The sequence below is a fragment of the Phascolarctos cinereus genome, unplaced genomic scaffold, assembly GCF_003287225.1.
Source record: "Phascolarctos cinereus isolate Bilbo 61053 unplaced genomic scaffold, phaCin_HiC Scaffold_3;HRSCAF=262, whole genome shotgun sequence".
NCBI classification, from domain to species: Eukaryota; Metazoa; Chordata; class Mammalia; order Diprotodontia; family Phascolarctidae; genus Phascolarctos; species Phascolarctos cinereus.
Window position 1 is genome coordinate 257856254 of NW_027555736.1, and position 27023 is coordinate 257883276.

The 27023-nt window shown below is 34.5% G+C and overlaps 1 protein-coding gene across 8 annotated transcripts in view; it reads left to right on the forward strand.

Moving 5' to 3' along the window:
- The window catches only part of BAZ1A (bromodomain adjacent to zinc finger domain 1A), a 196055-nt gene that overhangs the window by 107343 nt on the left and 61689 nt on the right, over positions 1-27023 (forward strand). For all 8 annotated transcript variants that reach the window (XM_078151581.1, XM_078151579.1, XM_078151578.1 and 5 more), the window contains 2 exons: positions 4266-4367; positions 15047-15134. In XM_078151581.1, coding sequence (XP_078007707.1) covers positions 4266-4367; positions 15047-15134 — 190 coding nt within the window. The remainder of the gene's footprint in view (positions 1-4265; positions 4368-15046; positions 15135-27023) is intronic.

Below are 27023 nucleotides of genomic sequence, written 5' to 3' on the forward strand. Positions count from 1 at the left end.
TGCTTTTTGTCACTTTTTGACCTTTGCCTACAGTGCTAAGAATTTCTCCATTGGTGACAACTTGGAAATTGATCTTTGATTATGGTTTTTCTTAGTCGGTACTGAGGAAGCTGTATAACTGATAGTCTGTAAATTATTACCGTACCATTGCTTACTTATATACTGTCCACTAGGCTCAAACTAGTGTTTGCCGAGGACAGTCCCTAACTTCTTTTGAAGCATAGCTCAGATGCTACTTTCTATACAAGGGCTTTCCTTATTTTCCCTGGTTATTAACTGATCTCTCCCACGTGAAATTACTTGTTGCAAATCATTTTATTACAAAGTGTATACTTTGTACTTATTTATCTTTTCTGTATGTTGTATTCCCTTACTAAAATATAAACTTTTTCAGTCACATCTACCCCTTTATAGATCAGAGGTTCTTAATGTATGTGAGATCTCTAAATTTATTGAAAAAAATTTATAATTATACACACAGTTTCCTTTGCCATCCCATATATTTTTATTCATTTAAAAACTAAAAAATCTATATTTTATCTTTTGTTTTTATCTTTGCATCCCTAATGTAACATAGTGTCTGATACATAGTAGGCATTTAATAAATGCTTGCTAAATTAATTTAGATGAATGGTATTATATAGTATTATGAATTGTAGTACGTAGAATGGTATTATAGTAGTTTATATGTAGTTTGCCAGTCCCCTTCATGAGCTTCTGAAATAAGAAAAGTAGGGAGGAATTGAAATTGTGAAGGACCTTAAATGCCAAGCCAAGGATTTTGTTTTTTTTTTATCCTAGAGGCAATGTGGAGTCACTGAAAATCTTTGAATGGGCAAATGGGTTGGTCAGACCTGGTTTTTGGAATATCTGTTTATCAGCTTGGATTGGAGAAGGGAAAGACGAGGTAGGGAGACTAATCGGGAAGCTATTGCAATAGTCCAGCTAAGAGGTGATGTCTGCCTAAATCAGGGTAGAGGCCATGACCAGTGGAAATGAGGAAGGTGTAAGAGATTTTATGGAAGTAGGATTGATAAGAATTGTTAACTGACTAGATATTGGGATAAGGGAGAGGGAAGAGTCAATACTGTAATGGAGTTCATATTTCCCCACAGCTCTATCAGCATTAGAATGATATAATTTTTGTGAGTGTATGATTTTTGTCAGTCTAATGGGTATAAAATGATTCCTTTAGGTGGTCTTTTTGTATTTCTCATGTTAGGACATTTGAGAATTTTTTTCATGTATTTCCTTCTTTAAAAATTGGTTGGTCCTGTCTATAGGTCCTTGCTCAATTGGGGAGTATGTATAGTCTGGTTTCTGACTTCATCATTTAGTATAAACTGTTCTTTCCACAGTGAGCAACAGTCTCTTCTTTAAAAATTTTATTTCTAGGGGCAGCTAGGTGGCCCAGTGGATAGAGCACCAGCTGTGGACTCAGGAACGCCTGAGTTCAAATCTGTCCTCAGACACAAAACACTCACTAGCTGTGTGACCCTGGGCAAGTCACTTAACCCTGTTGCCCCCCCCCATTTTTTTTGTTTTAATCAGCCAAGATCTGTCTCTATTAGGAAGTGGATAGCATGTTTCATCATTAGTCCTCTGGAATCCTGGTTGGTTATTATACTTATAAGACTTTAGCACAATAGTATTCTGTCACATTTATATACCATAAGTTATTTATCCATTCACCAAATTATGGGCATCCCTTCAGATTCCCATGCTTTGCCACCTCAAAAAGAGGTATAAATATTCTTAGAATTTGTTTTGCTTAGGACTAATCTTCCTCTAATTCCATTTTCCCCACCTCTCAACCTTTCGCTCCAATTTTTCTATCCAAATCTTTTGTGTGTGTGTGTGTGTGTGTGTATTTATATGTATGTGTACTCTTCTTTCCTATGACCAGTTTAGATGAGAATGTGAGGTTCAAGGATCATCTGATCCCTGTATCCCTCTTCCTTGTTTGCATAAGCTGTTTACTTGTGCACAATGATTATGTGAGGTAATTTTACCTAGCTTTGTTACTCATTCCTCTCCCACAATGGTGTATTCTTCTTCCCCTCTGTTTCCATTCTTAAGATGATTTAGACAGAACAGAATGACTCCCAGACTTTGTCTTAATTGGACTCCCTCTGAGGATGATTGGGAATCAGAGGGGACAACATGTGTCATCTTCCCATATTTGAATGCAAGCATTTTTTTAAATTTAATAGTCCTTTATCACTGTTAATTCATGTTTACCTTTTTATGTTTCTCTTTATACTTGTGTTTGAACTTCAGAGTTTCTATGCAGCTTTGTTTTCATCAGGAATGCTTGAAAGGCCTTTATTTCATTAAAGGTCCATTCCAACTCCAACTCCACCCCCACCCCAACTCCCCTTCAGATTATACTCAGTTTTTCTGAGTAATTCTTACTTTCTGGAATATGGTATTTTAAGATTTCCACTCCATCATAGCGATGGCTACTAAATTATGTGGGATCCTGACTGTGTCTCATCAGTATTTGAATTCTGTTTTTTGGTTGTTTGCCATTTTTCTTTGACTCGAAAGCTCTGAATTTGAACTATAATGTTCTTGGGAGTTTTCATATTGGGCTCTCTTTCAGGAAGTGGTGGGTTCTTTCAGTTTCTACTTTGCCTTCTGAGAAGTTTTCCTTTAAGATTTCTTGAAATATGTTGTCTGTGTTCTCTTTTTTTTTTTTTGGTCATGGCATTCATATAGCTCAGTAATTCTTAAATCTGTTCTCCTTGATCTGTTTTCTAGTGTATTTGTTTTATGAGATAACCTTACTTTTATTCTATTTTTTTAGCCTTTTAACTTTGTTTTAACATTTCTTGATGTTTCATGAGCTCACTGGCTTATCTTTGACCCATTCCAATTTTCAAGGAGTTTGTTGTGTGGTCTTTTATACCCAGTTGTTGATCCCTTTTGTAATGCTTTCTTCCATAGCTTTTATCTCTTCTCCAGTTTTTTCCTCAAGCTCTCTCTCGTACCATTTACAAAACCTTTATTTAAACTCTTTCGGTTAAAAACAAACCAAAAAAAGTCCCTTTTCCAAGAATTCTAGTTGAGTTTGTGTCTAAGCTTTGCTTTTTCTCTGAGGCTTTGCTTGTGGATATTTTGGAGTCATTTTCTCATTTGTTTTTATCTTGAGCATCCCTGCCACTGTAATAGTTCATTATAGTGAGGTTCTTTTTTTTGTTTGTCCATTATTTCAGCCTCCGTGCTAACTTTGAACTTTGTTTTAGACTTTATGTGTTGGTCTCTGCTACCCTGCCGGAGGGAAAGTCTAGGCCAGTCACATTGCTGCTTTTTTGGTTTATTGAGTGTTGTGTTATTTCAGGATCTCAGGGATAGGTTGAAGACTTGCAATCTTTCAGTATTCCCAAAGGAAAAAATCTGATTGCTCTCCTGTCTCCCACCTTCCCCTCTGTCTGAGCTCTGCAAGGTCCATAAATGGGTCGGGATTTATGTATTAAATGCATAAAATAAAACATATAGAATTGCAAAGGAAACCAGTTAAATTGAAAGAGTAATTAAAGCATTAAAAAAAAACCCAGCCGATCAAGGTTATAGTGCTCTGAGTAAGAACTCTGACCTCTAAAGTATAAAATAAAAACTTCAATTATGAAGAGCCTTCGATACCTTAAGTCCTAAAATACCTTTCTGGGGCCATATCTTAACATTCCAACACACGAACTCTGTCCTCAAACCAAATCAGCCCATACACTGTTTCCTAAATCTAGTTCTATTTTTAACTCTTTGGTGCCCATAGTCAAGTTATTTGTCATTGCACTGTATGCTTCTCACTTCCTGAAAATCCCCAAATCTGGAATATACTTGAATATTTTGTGAATATTCAGATCCTAAGTATTTTTCAAATCTCAGCTAAAATCTTACCTCCTTCTTTATGTTTCCATGTGCATAGAAGCTGGAAATCGTATTTCCCTTCCAGGGTCCCTATAGCACTTAAAAATACAAGCAAAAAACCTTTACATGTGTCTTTTCGAACAAAATAATAAAATTCCCAAGATTAAGGGTTGTATTTTTTTCTATGATTATTAATGACTAGCACAGTCTCTTGCAGGATTTGATGTTTTTCTGATAATTAGTGGTCACTAAAGCAATTCTAAGATCCTTGGCTTTAATGAAAATGTTTTTGAAATCAAGTGGAATAAGCTGTTTGCAGTTTCTAATTATAAACTTACAAACAAATGTATTTTGAATATGCTACTAATTTGTTCTTTTTGTGGATTTCTTTTTAGGAAGAAAAAGTCCACAATTGATCCCTCATTGTTCAAGTATAAGGTGCAGCCCATTAAAAAGGAATTATATGAATCAGTTGTGGTTAAAGCATCTCAAATAAGGTAAAACTCAGTACCTGAAGTATAATAAAACTAGAATCATGAAATAGATTTTCATATTCATATATATAAAAAGGCAAGTGAACTATGATGTTGAACACATTTATGGTGTTACAGTCTCTTCGAATAGTAGAATATAAGTATAATTATTGGTATTATAAAGCCCCTTTGGCTTGGATCAACAAATGCCCCAAATGAAGAAATGGAGTTTCTGTGTCATACCTCCTTACTTCCATGAAGTAACACAGTGTTTAGTGAATAACTGCTAAAAATGTAGTGGTGTCCATGGATATTTCACTTATCTTTTGAAAGAAGTTGACGGTATTAATAAGTGTCTATTAAAACTACAACTTTGAAACCTTATCAAAATGTGTCAGAGAGGTCTTTGTACCACCAGGTGAGTTGGCAACCTCTTTTCAGTAGAATGTTAGAATGGTAAATAAATTGTCAGAATACAAAGTTAAAGGGTACGTTTTATAGTATGTGTGGTAATCTTATCTTCAGAAAGGAAAGTATTAGTTTTCCTATTAATGAATCCATTACTTAGTGAATATAGGCACCTGGCTTGTATTTGATGTAATAAGAGGCCTATTTAAAATTGCCTGGTTTATTTTACATAAAACTACCAATTATTTCTGCATGTAATTCATAGCATTAAATATTAAATTAGGCTTATGGATTTTTTTTACCTGTAATTTGTTTTTAGTAATGTAAGAACTGGATTGTTACCTAATCAGTAGTTCAGACTGAATGACAGAATATTTAGAAACAATTATGTTACTTCCAACTTACATAGATTTCTAAAAATATTTCTAATTTTTTTTCATTTATGAGCTGATGATGACAAAAGGCTTGAAGGCATTTGATTTATTTTAGAAATGAATTTTACATTGATAATATTTGTTTTTGGAAAATTTACTGGCTAACTTGACCTTTTGTTTTATGAGTTGGATGGAGAAGTCTTGCAGGTTCTTTGCTGCTTTTTGTGAATGACATTGTATTAATTATGTCAATCTCTGAGACATTGCAGAGCCTTATAGAAGAGAAATTAGGAAAGTAGTTTGGCCTGTCTGTAATCCATTGCACAGTGACCAAATGAATGAAGAACGCCTGTTGCTCAGATTTTAACATCTGCTTTGATAGACAACTTTTGGAGCTTTTCTCCTTGTATGTGTCTTTGTATTGGAGTAGGGCAGGAAAGACAGCGTAGGTAGATGATGAGCTAGGCCCAAGAGGAGAACAGTGATAGCACTTGACTGTTATATGACATTGAGACGTAGAATACCATTGCTTTCATAGAACCAAAGAAAATATCATGTAGAGGAATAATGGAGAGGTTCATCATGGTACAAGCAGGCTGTAACATAACAAATGAAGAGCTCCAAACATGGGGTAAAAGATGACATCAAGAAATTGTCTGACAGGGAGGGGGGAAAATGGAGTGTTCACATGGGATAAGCAAGGGGTGATATAGGTGGACAGTGCTTTAGAGGTAATCTCTAGATATCAGAAAACAGTGAATGCTTCTAGCATATTGAGTGGACTTCTTAGGGTGGAATTTTTGGAGGAGAAGTGACAAGGATTAAATAGTATGGGAAGAAATAGAAGGATTATAAGCCTTTAATATTAGGATATAAAATTAACTCAACTTTAAATATGAATGGACTTTCCATTAAAGTGAAAATGTGATAGACTGGATAAGAAAACAAAACCCCATATTCTGTTCCTTGCAAGAAACACACTTAAAAAAAAAGAATATAAACATAATGAAAATGAGCTGGAATAGAATTTACTATGTATCAGTTGAATGAAAAAAACAAAACAAAACCAAGAGTTTAAATAGTGCTAACAGACACAGAAGAAACAAACATTCACAATAGAAAAAGGAATAAACAAGGAAATGACATTAAACTGAAACGAACCATAGACAACAAATTGATATCAGTATTCAACTTTTATTTTCCATAACATCTTGATTAATAAAGGAAAAATTAACAGCTTTAAGAAAACATAGACAGTAATATAACAGTGTCAGGAGATTTTGTTGTCCATTTCTGTTTTGGGTGAGTCTAAAAGATAATATAAACAAAAAAGTGTTAATTGTAAAAATGACTAAATTGCTGGAAAAATCTAGAACTAAAAAACTTGCTGTCTTCTAAATGAAATTGCTAAAGAATCTGTTTATTTCTTAGCACCACAATGAATGTCACAAAAATTGACCACGTGTTAGGGTATGGAAATGTTGCAAATAAATTTCAGAAAACAATCAGCACATTTTTAAAGACCATAACCTCCCAAAATAGCCATCAGTTCAGGAAGCTCAAACAAAAGACAGAGACTAAAAGGGAAACTTAACAATGAAATCCTAAATAATGAGTGGGTGAAAGAACAAAACACAGTGAAGACATATGAAAAACATGATAATGGTGAAATAATATACAACAGTTTCTGAAATGCAGTTAAAGTAGTCCTTGGGGAAGAAAAATCACACCTTATAAACTTATGTTAATAAAATAGAAAAAAGGATTATGAACACAATATGCATTAAAAAATTAGAAAGTTAACACACATATCTAAAATAAAGAGGAAGGAATATTTAAAATTGAGATAGAAATAGATAAGTTGGAAACTGAAGAGGTAAATTTTAAAACTAGCTCTTTGAAAACTAATAACGTGGGGCACCTAGGTGGTACAATGGATAGAGCACTGGCCTTGGAGTCAGGAGGACCTGAGTTCAAATCCGGTTTCAGACACTTGACCACTTGACACTTACTAGCTGTGTGACACTGGGCAAGTCACTTAACCCCATTGCCTAACCAAAAAAAAAAATTAATGTTTATAATCCCTTAGCCAATTTGGTTAAAAAGAAGAGAACGGGAAAATAAAATAAAGGTGAACAAGGTAATACCACACCAACAAGAAAAGATAAAAAGAATTCTCAGTTATGCTGTCAAAACTGAGAAGTATACAAAAGGAATAGAAGAATACCTCTGAAAATGTGAAATACCAAATAGAAATCTTAATCAAATCTCAGAAAAAGAAATGGAACGAGCTACAAAGAAACTACTGACATAAATTTAGAAGTCAAGAAATAGGCTGCAATAATGAACAAACAATAAAAAATGAACTTGCGCATAAAAAACTAGTGTGGTGAAAGAAAGGACCAAGACACAAACTCAGAAGAATATAGCTATGTCAAAACGGCTACAAGATGAAGAGAAGAGGAAGTAGAATGCTTAATCCAATTTTAGAAAATGAAATTGAACAAGCCATGAATGAGCTTCCTAAGAAAAAATTCCGAGGACCATAGGGATTCAAAAGTGAATTTTACTAAACATTAAAAGAATGCTGAATTCTAATATTATATAAGCCATCTGAAAAAATAGACAAAGAAGTCTTGCCAAATTCCTTTTCTGACGGAAATATGGTTTTGGTACCTAAGCCAAGAAGAGCAAAAACAGAAAATTATAAATCAATTTCCCTAATGAATATTGATGCAAAAATTTTAAATAAATTAGTAGTAAGGAGATAATAGTAATATATCACCAGGACATACACTATGACCAGGTAGGATTTATGCTAGGAAGGCAGGGCTGGTTCACTATTAGGAAAATTATCGGCATAATTGACTGTATCAATCACAGTAACAACAGAACTCATGGTTATCTCAATAGATGCTGAAAAAGCTTTTGACAAAATATAGCACACATTCCTATTAAATACTAGAAAGCACAGGAATAAATGGAGCCTTCCTTAATAAAATAAGTAGTATCTATCTAAAACCACCACTGAGTGTTATCTGTAATGGAGATAAGCTAGAATCCTTCCCAGTAAGATCAAGGGTGAAACAAAGATGCACATTATCACCACTAGCTGTAGCAGTAAGAGAAGAAAAATAAATGGAAGGAATTAGAATATTCAATGAGAAAACAAAATTATCACTCTTTGCAGATAGTATACTTAGAGGATCAACTAAAAACAACTTGAAATAATTAACAACTTTAGCAAAGTTGCAGGATGTAAAATAAACCCACATAAATCGTCAGCATTCCTATATATTACCAACGAAGTCCAGCAGGAAGAGAGAGAAAAATTCCATTTAAAGTAAATGTAGACAGTACAAAATATTTGGGAGTCTACCTCTCAAGAGAAACCAAAGAACTATCACACAAAGTTAGGTTTAAACAGTTGTAGAAGTATTAATTGCTCGTGGGTAGGCCAAACCAATATAATAAAAATGAAGATTTTACCTAAATTAATTTACTTATTCAGTGCCATACCAAACTACTAATGAATTATTTTGTAGAGCCAGAAAAAAGTAATAACAAAATTCATCTGGAAGAACCAAAGGTCTCATGAGTATCAAGGGAATGGGGGGGGGAATATATAAAGGAAGTATCAAAACCCAAAGTATATTATAATAAAGCTGTAATCATCCAGGCAATCTGGAACTGCCTAAGATCAGTGGATCAGTGGAATAAATAAGGTACACAATACGCAGCACTAAATGACCATAGAAATCTAGTGTTTGATAAACACGAAGATCTAAGCTTTTTGGACAAGAACTCACTATTTGACAGAAATTGTTGGGAAAGATTGGAAAGCAGTTGGTCAGAAATTAGTTATAGACCAACATCTCACACTGTGTACCAAGATAAGGTCAAAATAGCTATATGGTTCAGATCTAAAGGATGAGATGAATAATTAAGGGAAACACACAAAATTTTTTCTGTCAGGTCTGTGGAGAAGGGAAGAATTCACGACCCAAAAAAAGAGAGAGAGAGAGAGAATATTATGGGATGAAAAATGGATAATTTTGATTACATTAAATTAAAAAGATTTTGCACAAACGAAATCAAAACATCTACAATTAGAAGGAAATGGGAAATTAAGAAAACATTTATACAGCAAGTATCTCAAATCTTTCTCAAATATATAGGGAATTGAACCAAATTTATAAGAATAAGTCATTTCCCAATTCATAGAAAAAGATTTGAACAGGCAGTTTCAGATTAAGAAATCAAATTATTTATAGTCATATGAAAAAGTACTCTAAATGAAATACTGCATACTAAAACAATTCTGAGGTACCACCTAACACTTGTCAGATTGTCTAATATGAGAGAAAAGGAACATGACAAATATTGCAGGGCATGTGGGAAAATTGGGACATTAATGCACTGTTGGTGGAGTTATGAACTGATCCAACCATTTGGAGTGCAGTTTGTAACTATGCCCAAAGGATGATAAAACTGTGCATGCCCTTTGATCCAGAAATACCATGGCTATGCTTGTATCCCAAAGAGATAAAAGAAAAAGGAAAAGAACCTACATGTAGAAAAATATTTATAGCAGCTCTTTTAATAGTGGCAAAGAATTGGAAATTGAAGTAATGCCCATTAGTTGGGGAATGGCTGAACAAGTTGTGGTATAGGATTGTGATGTGCTATAAGAAATCACAAGCAGGATGGTTTTAGAAAAACTTAGGAAGACTTATTTGAACTGAGACAAAGTGAAGTGAGCAGGACCAGGAGAACATTATAAACAGTAACAGCAATAATTGTACAATAATCAACTGTGAATGACATAGCTATTTTCAGCAATATAATGACCTAAGATAATTCTGAAAGACTTATGATGAAAAATGCTGTGTACCTCCTTAGAAAGGACTGATGGAGTCTGACTGCAGATTGAAGCATAATTTTTTGACTTTATTTTTCTTATTTTTCTTGCTTTTTTTTGGTGCAACACGGCTAATATGCAAATGTTAGCATGATTTCACACATAATTGATGTCACATTTCTTATTTTCTCAATGGGTAGGTGAGGGGTGTGAGGGACAAAGAGAATTCAGAACTCAACATTTTAAAAAAACAAATCTTAAAAATAATTTTTTTAAAAAAACTTTTAAAAAAATCATTTTCCTCCTTTCCAAATAGAGGCAGTTCAGTGGAATGGACCAGCTGAGAGAGAATCAGAAATAATGGAACAGAATAAAGTGCCATCACGAAGTAGTCTTTCAGTGTTCTCTTTACAATATTGTTATAAAAATATATTCTCCTGTTTTTTCTCACAAACTGGAAAACAGATTACTTAGGAAAAACTCCTTATTTGATAAAAATTGCTGAGAAAATTCAGTCTGTCTGGTACAAGTTAGCCTCAGATCAGTACCTGACACCATATTCAGCAGTACATTCTACATGGATTGGTGACCTTATTATTAAGTGTCATAATATAAAAAGAGAAGCAGATAATATGCACTTTAATAGTTCTTGGTATGAAATATATTCTTAACCAAACAAGGGAGGATAGAGGCAAATACAAAGGATAGAATAGATAAAACTGTGCACAAGCTTTTCAATGTCATATCAACAAACAAAATTAATACACCTAAAAAAGGAAATTGATTAAAGAGGGGGAAAACCTTTTTACCAAATTCTGTACCAATTGTTTATGTATTTTGGGTATCAAACTTGCATACTTCTCACCTTCCCTACTGTGTATATATAAACATACAAACCAATACATGTGTATATCATGTATGTATAATATACACGTCTGTATAAATCTATATGTATAAAACTAAAAGCAAAACCAAAAGTTATTTCAAAATAGATAAGTGTCAGACATTAGCTGTATGACCCTGGGCAAGTCACTTAACCCCAATTGCCTCCAAAAACTAAAAACTAAAAAAAAAAAGAAAGAAAGAAAGATAAGTCAAAGGATGTGAACTAGTAGTTCTCAGAAGTGGAAGCTGATATGAAAATATGCTCCAAATCACTGATAATAAGGAAAACGTAAATCAAAACATTTTCACCTCATATCCTGCAAATTTGAAAAGATGACTAAAGATGGGATTAATCAGTATTGGAGTAGTTGTGGGATAGTAGGCACTCAATATAGCTTCTGGGGAAAAATAGGTATTATTGGTGGGGCTTTGAACCAGAAAAACCTCTTTGGAAAGCAGTTTGGAGTTGGGCAAATAAAATGCCTAAAATGTCCGTATACATTGGACATTTAATTTAATTAATGGACCTAGAGAGTCCATTAATAGACTTATGCCTCAGGGAGGCCATCGGTAGGAAGAAAGCCAGCCCACATGTATACCAAAATATTTATAGAAGTACTTTTTGTGATAGCAAATAGTTGGAAACATCAGTTGGGGAGTGTGTAAAAAAAATTATGGTACATGAATGTAATAGAATATTATTGTGCTGTTAGAATTGATAAATATAATGAATATAGAAAAGCATGAAAAGATCTCTATGAACTTAAGCAGAATAAAGTAGAGCCAGAAAATATACTTAATGACTACAACAGTGGAATAAAAAAATTATAAAAAAGCAAAAGTGAATTCGAAAAAGTATAAAAATAACAAAACAGAAATGGCTCAAAAGAAGAAATGAGGACACTCTCATCCCACCCCTTTAAACAGAGCTTGGAGGTCCACAACTGTTGCACATTGATATATCATCAGACTTTTATAGTATTTTACTACAGTTATGCTATTTCCCTGTCTTTTCATATTATTTCCCCCTGGCTACCACTCCCATCCCTTTCTCTCCCACCTTCTTCTCTCTTTTGATGTAACAAAACAAAACAAAACATTTTTTATATGGGATGCTTCTCTGGGTAGGGACTGGGGAAGGGACTACCATAAGAAATTATGGTGATATTAAAAAAAAAAAGACATGAATAATCCTCCAGTCCCTCTTTCTTTCTTTTTAAAATAGTAGATAAATTGCAATCTGTATCTTGGAGGGAACTCCTGAGTAAATGAAGTCACCAGTCTAACCCTCTGATAAGAATCAGTCAGTCATATAATTTTCATTATGCTGGAATAGAATTTGAAATAAAGAATTGCAATCATTCCAAAGGGTATAGAATTCTAGAAACCTTAAAAGAATATATTTTCGTTGGAGGACAAGGATATTTTGTCTTTATGTTCAACTATACCTTATCATTTAGTTTCCGTTCTAATGTTTATATATGTGTGTGGTTACACATTTTTTATTCCTTTCAAAACTTTTTGGAATTTATCTTCTTAAAATGAAAAGATACACAAAAGATACTACATTTTTGGTTATTGGGCTGATCCTATAAAGTTTATTGGTTAATATATCCATTTGAAGTTATTTCTCAACTTCAGTAAACATTTGAACTGTATAATTCATTTTGATTTTTAAAACTCATAGATGTACACTTTGAAGTGTTTTTATAACTAAGAGTTAATTAATCTGTCACATTTTGAATTAAACTAATTATTTGAAAGGAACTTTTCACAGAGACCTTAGGTCATCTACTTAAAAATTAATCTTTTTAAAAAATTTGCACCCTTTAAAAATCTTAAATTATTGCTAGATTAAAAATGTTTTTTGAAGACTACTAGAAAAAGCTACTATTAACATAGAAGAATATTAGCTCCAACACTGTAAAATGTTTTTGGAATGGAATGAACAATTTTATTGCCGGTCTTCACTTGATTACGAACAATATGTACATTGTTTGAATGTATTGTGACTTGCTTTGTCTGGATATGAGTCCCTGTCGTCAGTTAAACATATATTTCATCTATCATAATTGGTTTGTGGACTCCATTGTTGGGCTAAGAATTGGTAAAAATTTATTCTCAAATACAGTGTTTAATAAAATTGTCCTTTTAAACACACTACAAAGAAATAACGTTAGTATATTGGTCTTTAAAATTCTTGCACGTTATTTAAAATGACAATTCTGAAATTTCCTCCCTTTGTTCAATTGTGTCCAACTTTTCATGACCCTGTGGACCATACAATGCCAAAACCATGGAGTTTTCTTGGCAAAGATAATGGAGTGGTTTGCCAATTTTTTTCTGCAGTGGATTAAGGCAAACAGAGGTTAAGTGACTTGCCCAGAGTCACAGGCTAGTGTCTGAGGCTGGATTTGACAGACTCCAGACCCAACTCCAATGAGCCATCTAGATGGCTCCCTTTATGTAATCATTTAATCAAACCTTGCCTTCAGAGGCACTTTTGTGGTGCCTTTTTAGTTAACATGTTTGCACTAGGTTTAGAACAAAGAATATATAGTAGTTATGCTTTATTCTTTCTTATAAATATAGCAGTCTGGCAAAAGCTGACATAGCAAAACCAGCTTTTCTGAAAACTTTAGGAAGTCTGATAATTTTTTCCGCTACTACTCTCCATTTGATTTCTAAAATTCCCCACTGGGCTTCTCCCACTTGTCTTTTGCATTTCCTACATATGGATAAAAGGAGCAGAACCAATATATGGATGACCCTGGTTGGCTCTTTTTGATATTTTTTAATCAATGATGTCTGATTACAATTGTCAAACAAGTTTAAGTAGTTGATAACTTCATACTAGAATCCTCTGGTCTATTATTATGCCATGCACTTTGTATTTTTTTTTTAAGCTGCCATATCCTAATTTCAGTTACTTCAGTGTTACAGATTTTTTTCTAAATGAAGACTTAGAATTAAATGACTTATTCATCTCCACTGTCTAAATTAAGAAAAGCCATAGAGCTTTCCCAGTCTGGTTTGATTTTAAGAAGTCCCTGAAATTGATCTGGTGAAAATATAAACATTTGCTTCATTCTAGAAACCCATCAATTGATGTTCTAGCCATAAACCAGGTAAAACAGATGACACAAAAGAGTGATGTGGTTAAAATATATTCTCATGAGAGGTGGAGCTCCATAGGGGGATCTGCTTCCAGTGTTTAGCCATTCTTTGCTGTCCACCAGGGAGATTAGGGTGAAGTGTAGCCAGCCAGGAACAATCTCATTAGAATCCTGCTGAGGAAGTAAGGTGCCATGGTAGCTTTTTCCTCCAAGATTAGTTAGTTTCATTGTCTGTGGAATAGTATTGCATTAGTTCTGTTATTGTTCATAGAATTAAGACTTTTGGAATTTTTTAGGCTTCTAAAGTAGACCTCTTCATCATAATAACATGGAGTTGATTCTTTAAGAGAATTTGTGTGTGTATTTTGATAAAATGCTGGACTTGAACTTAGAAGACCTGGATTCTGATCTTACCTGTGACATATATTAGTTATATGATTATGACCTAATATCTCACAACATTAGTTTTCCCATCTGTAAAAATAGGATAATTGCTGCAATGCTCACATCACAGGGTCATTGTAAGGACAAGGAAAGGGAAAAGAGAATAAGCATTTTTACATTGTGCTTGATAAGTGCTTAATAAATCCCATTTATTCCTCACAACAACACTACAAGGTAGGTATTATCTCCATTTTATAGTTGAGGAAGTTCTGAGGCAAACAGGTTAAGTGACTTGTCCAGTCACACATCTATTAAGTATCTGAGGTTGGAGCTGAACTCACATTTTCCTAATACTGACTCTAGGCCTATCTCTCTAGTCACTCCTCCATCTAGCTGGCTAGGAAAAGCACTTTACAAACCTTTAAGCGTTATACAAATGTGAGCAGTTAGTTATTAATAATATGTTTTTCCCATGGAATTCTTAGTCATTTTATTATTCTAACTGGTACTTAAATATTCCAGGATTATTTTGAGGAAGCTTTGTAGAAATGGCATTGGGAGAACTTTCCTTGTTTCAATTTTTAGTCAGAAGACAAAGCTATAAGTCTAAAATATCAAAGTTTTAGATTTAACTCTTTGGTACTAATAATTTCTCCCCTCTTTTCCTTGATGTAGCCGACGGAAACATCTCTTTTCTCGTGATAGACTAAAGCTTTTTCTGAAGCAACATTGTGAGCCACATGATGGAGTCATTAAAATTAAGGTAATTAGAGTGGTAAAATTACTTACTGGTAGGAAGAGAAATGAGCAGTATATCATTGTAGAAAAAAATTGCCCTTTTCTTCTTTGGCAGAAATTTTAGTACTTTAATACTAGCAATTAAGACAAAAATGCTTTCTGTTTCAATAATTGATGTAGTGTGATGTAAGATTTTGAAAAATCCAGTTGTTTGTTGTCCTTCTGTCATACAGTTTAAATCTGTAATTGCCTGATTACTGAATGATTGCCAATTATTTATTCTTAATTATAATAGCAAAAAATTTTAACTAGTTAGAAAGTACATATACCTACCTGTCTATGAAAACACAAAAGACACTTTACTGTATTAGTGAATAGGTTAGGTACCTTGCATCGCAAAGCAGTTTTATTTTCTTAAACTTGAATTACAGTCAAGGACATCTTAAGATCTAGAAACAAATTGGTCATGCAGTCTCTTAATGCATCAAGCATTTATTAGTTGCTAACTATGTGTCAGGTACTATGCTATATGAAGGGGACACAAAGAAAGGTAAAAACACAGTCTCTACCTTTGAGGAACTCTTATTCTAATGGGAGAAATAGGCAAACACCCAACTATAAACATTCGGTATATATACAGAAGAAATTGAAGGTAATTTCAGAGGAAAGGCATTGCGGTGGAGAGTGCTGGGAAAGGCCTCCTATGGAATGTGGGATTTGGGCTGAGAGTTGAAGGAAACCAGGAAAGAAGCAGGTAGAGATTCGAAGGAGGAGCATTCCAGGTATTTAATAAGCTCTCAGTTGGGAGGAATGTTGTGTTCAAAAGACATGCAAATGTTGGCCAATTGCAAAGCACATGGAAATGGAGAGTAAAGCCCAAGAAGACTAAAAGGTAGAAAAGGGACCAGGTTGTGATGGGCTTTGAATTCCAAACAAACATTTTATCTTTGTATTGGACATAATAGGGAGTTAATTGCTATCTGCTGTTCCTAATTTACCATCCTCATACTTAAGTTCAAAGTAGCTCGAATTATAGGATTAGGGATTGAGCAAAACTGTACATCTTAACCTGCATTATAAAAGAATACATAGGACCAGCTTGCAAAACATGAAGTGGTAATTTTTCCATTTTTTTTAAAAAAAGGAATGACACTGAATAATTTTATTTAGGAGACATATTACAAGGCATTCTTATTGTCAGCCATTTTTTTCTACTCTTGGATTTCAATTAGCATCATTTTGGCCTAGAATTTCCTCAACAGATCTGTACCATTCCCAGTTTTGAGAAGCCTGGGGAGATTCTATTGTTTTTGAGTACTACCCTGTTTTCCCAGAATATTTTGTTTCTTTCTGAGGATCTACATTGGCCTATTATGTTTCAGCTTTACCCAGAGAAATTTTAACTTCTCTTGAAGGTAATAAAGGCCTATGAATTTAATTTGAAGTCATTTGAACTCCTCTTGACTTTTCCCAGAAGATACTGAACTTAGAACCAAAAGGGTTTAACAGAAATTGAACTAATCTGGAGAGTGAATCATATGAATAAGAGGGTATTTTAATGAGTTAACTGAGACAGTGACAAAAGATATTTCTTAGAATACCTATGAAATAGTTATACATGCACATATATATATATATATATATGCATGCGTGTGTGTGTGTATCTATATATATCTATATATATATACTTTCTTAATAATTAAGCCTGACAAAAGAATTCTTCTGATTTGATCACATTGGTTAGTATGTATGTGGAAGTGACAATCTCTCAACATTTTCTGAAAAAAATTATTACTTCACTTTTCCTTTACATATTGGATATTGGTTTCTTTTAAAGACGGATGAAAATGTTGAAATTTCTCTTCTATTATAATGTTTCATTTATGTTAGTTTATCATAACAAATTAATTCTCAGCCCTTTCCAAATTTTATTTGTGTAGTCAGGATAGCTGGGGAATGAATAATAAGGCTTGATAACTGCTGGTTCTCATACAGGTTCTCATACAGTTGTCTATGGTAGTAATTCTTTTTTTTTTTTTCTTTCTTGGTGAGGTGACTGGGGTTAAGTGACTTGCCCAGAGTCACACAGCTAGTGAGAGTTATATGTCTAAGGCCAGATTTGAACTCTGGTCCTCCCATCTTCAGGGCCGGTGCTCTATCCACTGCACCACATAGCTGCTTTTGTGGTAGTAATTCTTGATAAATATTCTGAAAAATAAAAATTGTGTTCTTGCTGTTAACATTCTTGAAGCTTGTCTCCCTCGTGTTGGCTCTCTTCATCCACTTGATTTTTACCATCTTTTCCTGTTTTGGATTTATATTCCTTATTGCATTAACTATTTCATTCCTATTTTTGAAAGCTCTAAATTGGAGGGATTTGCTGAGATTATGGCTGCTGAGGTTGTGTGTGGGAGCAGCAGCCCACTTATTACATATGTCACTCCTATACCTTAGTGTCAAACACAAGGTTATGATGGATTAAAATAGAATTGACAAAATTTAACAAATTTACAATAGAACATAAAAAATGCTGATATGTTATTTTCTAAGTTAATGTGCAACCCACAGGGATCTTTTTGTGTGTCCCATTTCTACTTGAGCTCTTACAGTACTGCATTAGCTCATTATTGGCTGAACTTCTTAAGAATAGTTTATGGGCTTTGTTTCAACAGTTATGCTGTAACCACCCCAAAATAATGTGTAGAAGAATATAGTGTGTTTTTAATCCTAGCTTTGCTACCTGTGTGACCCTGGGAAAGACTTGCAGTCTTTATGGACTAGGATAATAGTCTTATGACTATTTACAGATAAGTAAAATATGAAGGTTAGAGGAAATGATCTCTTAAGGTCCCTTCTAGCTCTAAATCCTATCACTCTGCGTTCTTGTTTAAGTAATATTACCATTTTTCTGCTTATTTGCAGAGCAGAGATATGTGTTATGTTCTAAGCTTAAAAGCCTCAGTGACTAATTATTTCCTGGCTCAGGTTACAAGATTGAGTTCTTTTTCTAGATTCTCTTTATTGATTACCCAGGGGAATCTTTTCCTCAAAAATTGCATCATATAGATTTTACTGTTAAATTACTTTATGCGCATGGTAGCAATAATAGTCTGTAGAAAGAGTGAAAATAGAGGGCTATTCTTTTCTCAACAGTATTATATCTTGCTGGCATTTGCCAATTATATTCTTATTTGGTTACCTTTTGTGGCTTAAGTAGGAGAATGTAATTTAAGTTTTTTTAGAGGTGATTAATTTTTTTAATGTTTAAAAATGTTTTATTTTTAGCCTTCTTTTCTTTTTAAATTTTAAGTTTCAAATTCTCTCCCTCCTTCCCATTCCCTCTCCTATGCAGTGAGAAGGGCAGGCAGTATAATGTGAAATCATGCAAAACATATAGAAAACATATAGAAATATTAGCTGTATATTTTTTAAAGCAAGAAGAATAAAGAGTGAGAAAATTATACTTTAGTTTGCACTCAGAATTTAATCATTTCTTTCACTGGAGGTAGATAGCATTTTGTTTTTCATCACAAGTTCTTTGAAATTGTCTTGGACTGTTCTGTTGGTCAGAGTAGCCGAGTGTTTCACAGTTTATGATCATTACAACATTGCTGTTACTGTGCACAATAATCTCCCATTCCTTTTCACTTTGTTTTGTGTAAGTTCACAAAGGTTCTACTATATTTTTCTGAAACCATCCCCCTTGTCATTTCCCATAGCACGATATAATACTCCATTGTAATCATGTGCCACAGCTTGTTCAGCCATTACCTAGTTGATGAGCAACTTCTTAATTTCTAATTTGTTGCTACTATTTAAAAAAAGCTGCTATAAATATTTTTTGTATTTATAAGTCTTTTTCCTTTTTCTTTGATCTTTTTGGAATATAGACATAGTAGTGGTATTTCTGGGTCAAAGGGTATGCACAGTTTTATAGCCTTTTGGGACTAGTTCATTAGTGTACTTATTATCCCCTCCAGTATTTGTCACTTCTGATAGGTATGAGGTGGTACCTCAGAGTTATTTTAATTTGCCTTTCTCTAATTAATAGTGATTTAATATGTCCTTCCTCTTATTATAACCTCGCCATTTCCCCCTTTCTCTTATTTCCTTACTCCCTCCTATTTCCCTGTTGGGTAAATTACATTTCTATATACAACGGGGGGGGGGGTATGTGTAGTATTCTTTTCTCTTTGAACAAATTCCAGTGAGAGTGAGGTTCAAGCATTGGCCACCATCTTCTCTTCCCGCCTCCCCATTTTCCTCTCCACTTTAAAAGCTCTTCCTTGCATGCCTCTTTTATGTGAGAAGATTTTTCTCCATTCTACTTCTCCCTTCCCCCGTCTTCCAGGGCATCCCTCTTTCTCATCTTTTTATTTTTTTGGAAGATCATTCCAACATAATCAACTCACATGCCCTCTGTCTATATAAAGTCCTTTTAGCTTCCCTAATGATTTGTTTCCATATAGGAATATAAACAGTTTAACTTTATTGAGACCCTTATGAATACTTTTACATGTTTTATGTTTTTATGCTTCTCTTGAGTTTTGTGTTTGAATGTCAAATTTTCTATTTAGCTTTGGTCTTTTCATTGGGAATGCTTGAAAATCCTTTATTTAATTAAATATCCATTTCCCTCCCTGGAGGGATTAAGTTGTTCTTGGTTGTAAGCCTTGCCTCCTTTGCCTTACATAAAATCATATTCCAAGCCCCCCTCTTTCCTTTAATCTGGAAGCTGCTAAATCTTATCTGATCCTAACTCTGGCTCCACAGGATTTGAATTGTTTCTTTCTGGATGCTTGCAGTATTTCCTCCTTGACTTGGGAGCTCTGGATTATGGCTCTAATATTCCTTGGAGTTTTCATTCAGAAATCTCAGGAGGTGATCAGTGAATTCTTTCAATTTCTATTTTATCTTCTGGATGTAAGATAGAGCAGTTTTCCTTGATCATATCTTGAAATATGATATCTAGGCTCTTTCTTTCATATCATAGCTTTCAAGTAGTCCAATAATTCTTAAATTATCTCTCCTTGTTCTGTTTTCATGGTCAGTTTTTCTAATGAGATATTTCACTTTTTCTTCTATTTTGTTCATTCTTTTATTTTATTATTTCTTGATTTCTCATGGAGTTATTTGCTTCCATTTGCCCGATTCCAGTTTTTTTCTTCAGTAATATTTTGTACCTTTTTTTTTCCATTTGGCCAATTCTGTTTTTTAAGGAGTTCTTTTTTTTGGTGAATTTTTGTGCCTCTTTTACCATTTATCTGATTCTGTTTTTTAAGGTGTTATTTTCTTCAATATTTTTTGTGCCTTTTTTTCCAAGCTGTTAAATTCTCTTTTTGTAATTTTCTTGCATCCCTCTCATTTCTTTTCCAAATTTTTCCTCTACCACTCTTCCAGGGATTCTTGTTGGGGCCTGGGTCCAATTAGTATTTTACTTTGAGGCTTTGTATTTCTTGTTTCACATTGTTGTCTTCTTCTGGGTTTGTGTCTTGGTCTTTCCTGCTACCCTAGTAACTTTTTATGATCAAAATCTTTTGTTGTTTGCTCATTTTTCCAGCCTATTTCTTGACCTTGAACTGTTAAAGTTGGGCTTTGCTTACTTTGGGATGGCTTTGGGAAGCTGTCCTAAGCTTCAGGTTTTTCATGCTGCTGTTCTCAGAGCCTAGTTCTGGGGGGTCTGCAAGTTTTTGGTGCTTCTGAGGAGGTCCCAGGACAGGTATGGTCACTCCTCTCCTGGTCTACATTTTGGTCTTTACCTAGGAAGGGCCTCTAGTCCCCTGTCGCCACTAGCTCTATGGTTCTTCTTTGCCTTGAAACTGTGACCCAGAATTACTTACAGGCAATAAAATTGCCAGTCAGTGCCAGCTGTATCCAATCCCAGCAAAGGGTCCCTCATAATCTCTTTCTGACTAGTTGTCCAACCCCTTTACCATCAAGCTGCTGCTGCCACCAGTATTGCTGCCACTGCATGTGTGAGCTCTGGATAGGTCTCCACTCAAGTGTCACAGACTTCTCCTGATAGCTCCCAAGTTTTCTTAGGCCAGAAAAATGGCTTGCCCTGACCTTTTGTTAACTCTACTGCTCCAAAATTTGATTTTTGTGGCTTTATTTTAAAGTTGTTTTGAGGGAAATGTTGACAGTTCACCTGGCTTGCTTTTAATATCCCTTCTTGGCTCCACTAATTTAAGTTTTTGTATCAGTTTATGATCTGTAATAGCAATATCTTTTTTTCTTTTTTATTTATAGTTTTCAGCAATCACTTCTATACACTTCTAAGTTTAAAATTTTTCTCCACCTCTCTCCCCAAGGCTGTGTGCAATCTGATATAGGCTCTACGTACATATTCCTATTAAAAATATTTTCACATTAGTGATGTTTTTTTAATTTAATTTAATTTTTAATTACTTTATTTTGATTTATCAACAATCAGTTCCATATGATTTTGAGTTTAAAATTTTTCTCCCCCTTCCTCCCCACCACCCTCCCCAAGACAGCATGCAGTCTGATATAGGCTATATACACATTCTTATTAAACATATTTTCAGATTAATGATGTTGTAAGTAAAAATTAGAACCAGTAGGAGGAACCACCAGAAAGAGGAAACAAAACTCAACGGAAGAGGAAAAAAAAATAGCAAATAGTATGCTTTGATCTGCATTCAAATTCCATAGTTCTTTCTTTGGATGTGTATAGCATTTTCCATCATGAGGCTTTTGGAGATGTCTTAGATCTTTGTATTGCTGGGAAGGGTTAAGTTTATCAATATTAGTCATTGCACAACATAGCTGTTATTGTGTACAACATTCTCTTGGTTCTGCTCACTTCACTCAGCATCAGACCATACAAGTCTTTCCAGGTTTTTCTGAAGTCAGCCTGTTTCTCATTTCTTATAGCACAGTAGTATTCCATTACATTGATATACCACAACTTGCTCAGCCATTCACCAATTGATGGGCATCCTCTCAATTTCCAGTTCTTTGCCACCACCAATATTTTTGTACGTGTGGGTTAATAGCAATATCTCATTGAAAGCATTTTGTATAGTTTTGAGGGTCCATTAAACTATATAGTCAGGTAAGGTACAAAATTTCTTCTTAGAAGAGTGTTAGAATGACTTAAATGAAGAGACATGAGAAGATGCCCTTAAATCACCTCTTCATTGAGGTGGGAGTTCCACAGGTGTTGTACATTGCTTATGTTTTGGGACTTTCTCAGTGCAATTATTGGTTGTGCTGAATGTTTTCTCTCTCTTTTTTTTTGTCTTTAAAAAATACTATTCTATGGGATGGCTCTCAGAGAGGGGATGGGGAAGACATTGGGGAAAACTGATGATGTAAAAAACAAAAGACATTAGTAAAAACTTATTTAGAAAAATGAGAATGGCTGATTCCATTTGCAGATAAAAGCAGACATTAAGAGAATTGATTAGGTTCTGTTTTGTGAGGCATAGGAACTTTTTATTTCATTGGTACAGAGAACTCCTGTGTATGGAAACTCTCTCCCAATATAGAGTAATACCTTCTTTACAACCTTAGAAAACTTACCTAGAGCATTGAGAGAATAAGTGACTTGTCAGCATGTGACAGAAGTGATACTTGAACTTGCCTCTTCTCTAGAAAATTAGCTCTTTTTCAGCTCTACTACGGTGACCTTCTTTTTGCTTTGTTAATACAATTGGCGGGGGCAGCTAGGTGGCACAGTTGATAGAGCACTGGCCCTGAAGTCAGGAGGACCTGAGTTCAAATCCAGCCTTAGACCAAACACTTGACACTTACTAGCTGTGTGACCCTGGACAAGTCACTTAACCCCAATTGCCTTAAAAAAGAATACAATTAGCCTGTATTACCTATTTCCTAACTATGCTATTCTTATTCTTGGGCTCCCCCCTCCAAAAAAAAAAATAGAGCATTTATTGCTTATGGAAACTTAAATAAAACAGAATTAGAGTCATAAGCTTTATGATGTAAAGATGAATTCAAATTATCTTCAAGGTGTGTAATATGAGTTTACTTATTTAACTTAAAACACTGTGCTAGAGATGACTGCCTCATTTTGAGTAGTTGATAGTTTCAGGATGTGATCTTTAGTCTTTCAGAGTTCACAAACATGCAGAATAATGATTTGTGAACCAGAATGCTAATTTATTAATTTACAGTGGAAGATGAATTAGTATCTTGGAAGATAGTTTGTACAAGACATTCCCCCCGGTGATTATATTAATTTCAGAAAACCAGGTCATGAAATTGGAAGGTTTCTTGATTAGCATAGCACTAAGACAAAGGGAGTTGAATGTCCTAACTAGAAATTTTTTATTAAGCTAGGAATTTCCCTTCTCTACAACATAGATACATAGATACATGCCTTAACAAATGTGTCAGTCATCTGGGATTGGAATGCTTCCCTTGGACATAGCTGAGTAAATACTAGTTTATATGAAGTAACATTTATTTGGCAGTGTGGTATAGTGGATATAGAACAGGTCTTGGAGTTAGAATGATTTTGTGCATGTCACATATGTCACTTTTCCTCTCAGTGCTCTAGGTAACTAAGATTATTTTGCAAAGGCACTGCCAATCTGCATTGATAATGGAAGTTCTTTCTTGTTCCCTGTGCTGAAGAAATCACAGGTCTGGCAAAGAAAGATAAAATAAACTATCATAGGCAGTAGCTAGACATAGATAAAAAATGACAATGTTCTTGCCCTTTAGGAGCATACAGTCTGATAACATTCTTACTTGAAGAACATCAGCAACATGTGTGTGTGTGTATGTATGTGTATGGAGAGAGAAAGAGAAGAGAGATGGTGGCTAGGTAAAGTACAAAATTTTCAGGTGCAGTGGCCTGGAGTCACGAAGACTTACCTTCATGAGTTCAAATCTGCCCTCAGATTTGACTCAGATGGGTTTTTTAATTGATTCTCTAGGATTTTCTAAGTGTACCCTCATCATCTGCAAGGAGTGATAGCTTTATTTCTTCTTTGCCTATTCTAATTCCTTCAGTTTCTTTTTCTTCTCTTATTGCTAAATCTAACATTTCTGGTATAACATTGAATAACAGTGGTGATAATGGACATCCTTGTTTCATCTGTGATCTTATTGGAAATGCTTCTAACTTATCTCCATTGCGTATAATGCTTGCTGATGGTTTAAGATATTGCTTATCATTTTGAGAAAAGCTCCATTTCTTCCCATCCTCTCTATTGTTTTTAACAGGAATGAGTGCTGTTTTTTTGTCAAAAGCTTTTTCTGCATCTATTGAGATAATCGTATCATTTCTGTTGATTTTGTTGTTGATATGATCAGCTATGTCGAGTTTTCCTAATATTGAACCAGCTCTGCATATCTGGTGATAGTTTATGATCCTGTTGATATATTATTGTAATCTCTTTGCTAGTATTTAAATTTTTTGCATCAACCTTCATTAAGGAAATTGGTATATAGTTTTCTTTCTCTGTTTTGGCTCTTCCTTGTTTAGATATCAGCACCATATTTGTGTCATAAAAGGAATTTGGTGTAAGACTCTATCTTTGCCTGTTTTCCCAAATAGTTTATATAGTATTGGAATTAATTGTTCTTTGAATGTTTGGCAGAATTCACTTGTGTATCCATCTGGCCCTGGTGCTTAATCTGTCTTTTCATGGTCGTTTATTAAATGTGATTTTTATTGCATCATGATCTGAAAAGGATGCATTTAATGTTTCTGCCTTTCTGCATTTGATTTTGAGGTTTGTATGCCCTAACACATGGTTAGTTTTTGTGTAGGTGCCATGTACAGTTGAGTAGTTTTTTGTGGTCAAGGCTTTTGTTTGTTTGCTTTTGTTTTACTCATTTTCCAGCCTGTTTTGTGACCTTTTTTTAAACTAATTAATTTATTTTTAAACATTCATTTCCATAAGACTTTGAGCTTTAAATTTTCTCCCCATCTCTCCCGTCCCCCCACCTCAAGATGGTGTGCATTCTGAGTATCCCTTCCCCTGATCTGCCCCCCTTCTATTAAACTCCCTCCTTATTCCCTTCCCATTCTATTTTCCTGTAGGTTTCCTGTAGATTTCTATGCCCCATTTCCTGTACATCTTATTTCCCAGTTGCATGTCAAAACAATTTTTAGCATTTGTTTTTAAAACTTTGGGTTCTGGATTCTCTCCCTTCCTCCCTCCTCACCCACCTTCATTGAGAAGGCAAGCAACTCAATACAGGTTATACATGTGTAGTCATGCAAAACACTTCCATAATAGCCATGTTGTGAAAAACTAACTATGTTTCCCTTCATCCTATCCCACCCCTCATTTATTCTGTTCTCTCCTTTGACCCTGTCCTTCCTCAAAAGTGTTTCTTGTGATTACCCCCTCTCCCAGTCTACCCTCCCTTCTATCATCCTCTCACTCTTATTCGCTTCCTCCTTATTTTCCTGTAGGGTAAGATAGATTTCCATACCTAATTGACTGTATATGTTATTCTCTCCTTAGGCCAAATTTGATGAGAATAAGATTCATTCATTCATTCCCTTCATCTCTTCTCTCTTCCCCTCCATGGTAAAAGCTTTTTCTTCCCTCTTTTGTGTGAGATAATTTGCCCCATTCAACCTCTCCCTTGCTTCTTCTCCCAGTACAATCCTTTCTCACCCCTAAATCTATTTTTTAAATATCATCCCTTCAACTCACCCTGTGCCCTCTGTCTATATATATGTTCCCTACAACTACGCTAATACTGACAAAGGTCTTATGAGTTACAAATATCATCTTTCCATGTAGGAATGTAAACAGTCCAGCTTTAATGATTCCCTTATGATTTCTCTTTCCTGTTTACCTCTTCATGCTTGTCTTGAGTCTTGTATTTGAAAGTCCTCTATTTCACTGAAAATGCATTTCTTCTCTTAAAGGATTATACTCAGTTTTGCTGGGTAAGTGATTCTTGATTGTAATCCTAGTTCCTTTGACTTCCAGAATATCATATTCCAAGCCCTGTGATCCCTTAATGTAGAAGCTGCTAAATCTTGTTTAATTCTGATTTTGTTTCCACAATACTTGAATTGTTTCTTTCTGGCTGCTTGCAATATATTCTCCTTGACCTAGGAACTCTGGAGTTTGGCTACAGTATTCCTAAGAGTTTTCCTTTGGGGATCTCTTTTCAGGAGGTGATCGGTGGATTCTTTCAATTTCTATTTTACCCTCTGATTCTAGAATATCAGGGCAGTTTTCCTTGATAATTCCTTGAAAGATGATGTCTAGGCGCTTTTTTTGATCATGGCTTTCAGGTAATCCAGTAATTTTTAAATGATGTCTCCTGGATCAAGTCAGTTGTTTTTCCGATGAGCTATTTCACACTGTCCTCTATTTTTTCATTCTTTTGGTTTTGTTTTATAATTTCTTGATTTCTCATGAAGTCATTAACTTCTATTTGCTCAATTCTAGTGTTTTTGGACTTCCTTTTCCATTTGGCCAACTCTGCTTTTAGAGGCATTCTTCCTCTCATTGGCTTTTTGGACCTCTTTTGCCATTTGGGTTAGGCTATTTTTTACGGTGTTATTTTCTTCAGTATTTTTTTTTCGAGTCTCCTTTAGCAAGCTGTTGACTTGTTTTTCATTATTTTCTTGCATCATTCTCACTTCTCTTCCCAATTTTTACTCTTACTTCTCAAAATTCTTTTTGAGCCCTTCCAAGGTCTGGAGCTGATTTCATATTTTTCTTGGAGGCTTTGGATGTAGGAGCTTTGGATTTGTTGTCTTGTTCCAGTTGTGTGTTTTGATCTTCTTTGTCACCAAAGTAAGATTCTGTGATCTGACTTTCTTTTTGCACTGTGTGCTCATGATCCCAGCCAGGTATTTGATATCTAAACGCTTTGTTAAGGTAGGGATCTGCTTCCATTGTGGAGAATGTACTGTCCCAAGCCTCAGGGGTTTTGTGCAGCTGTT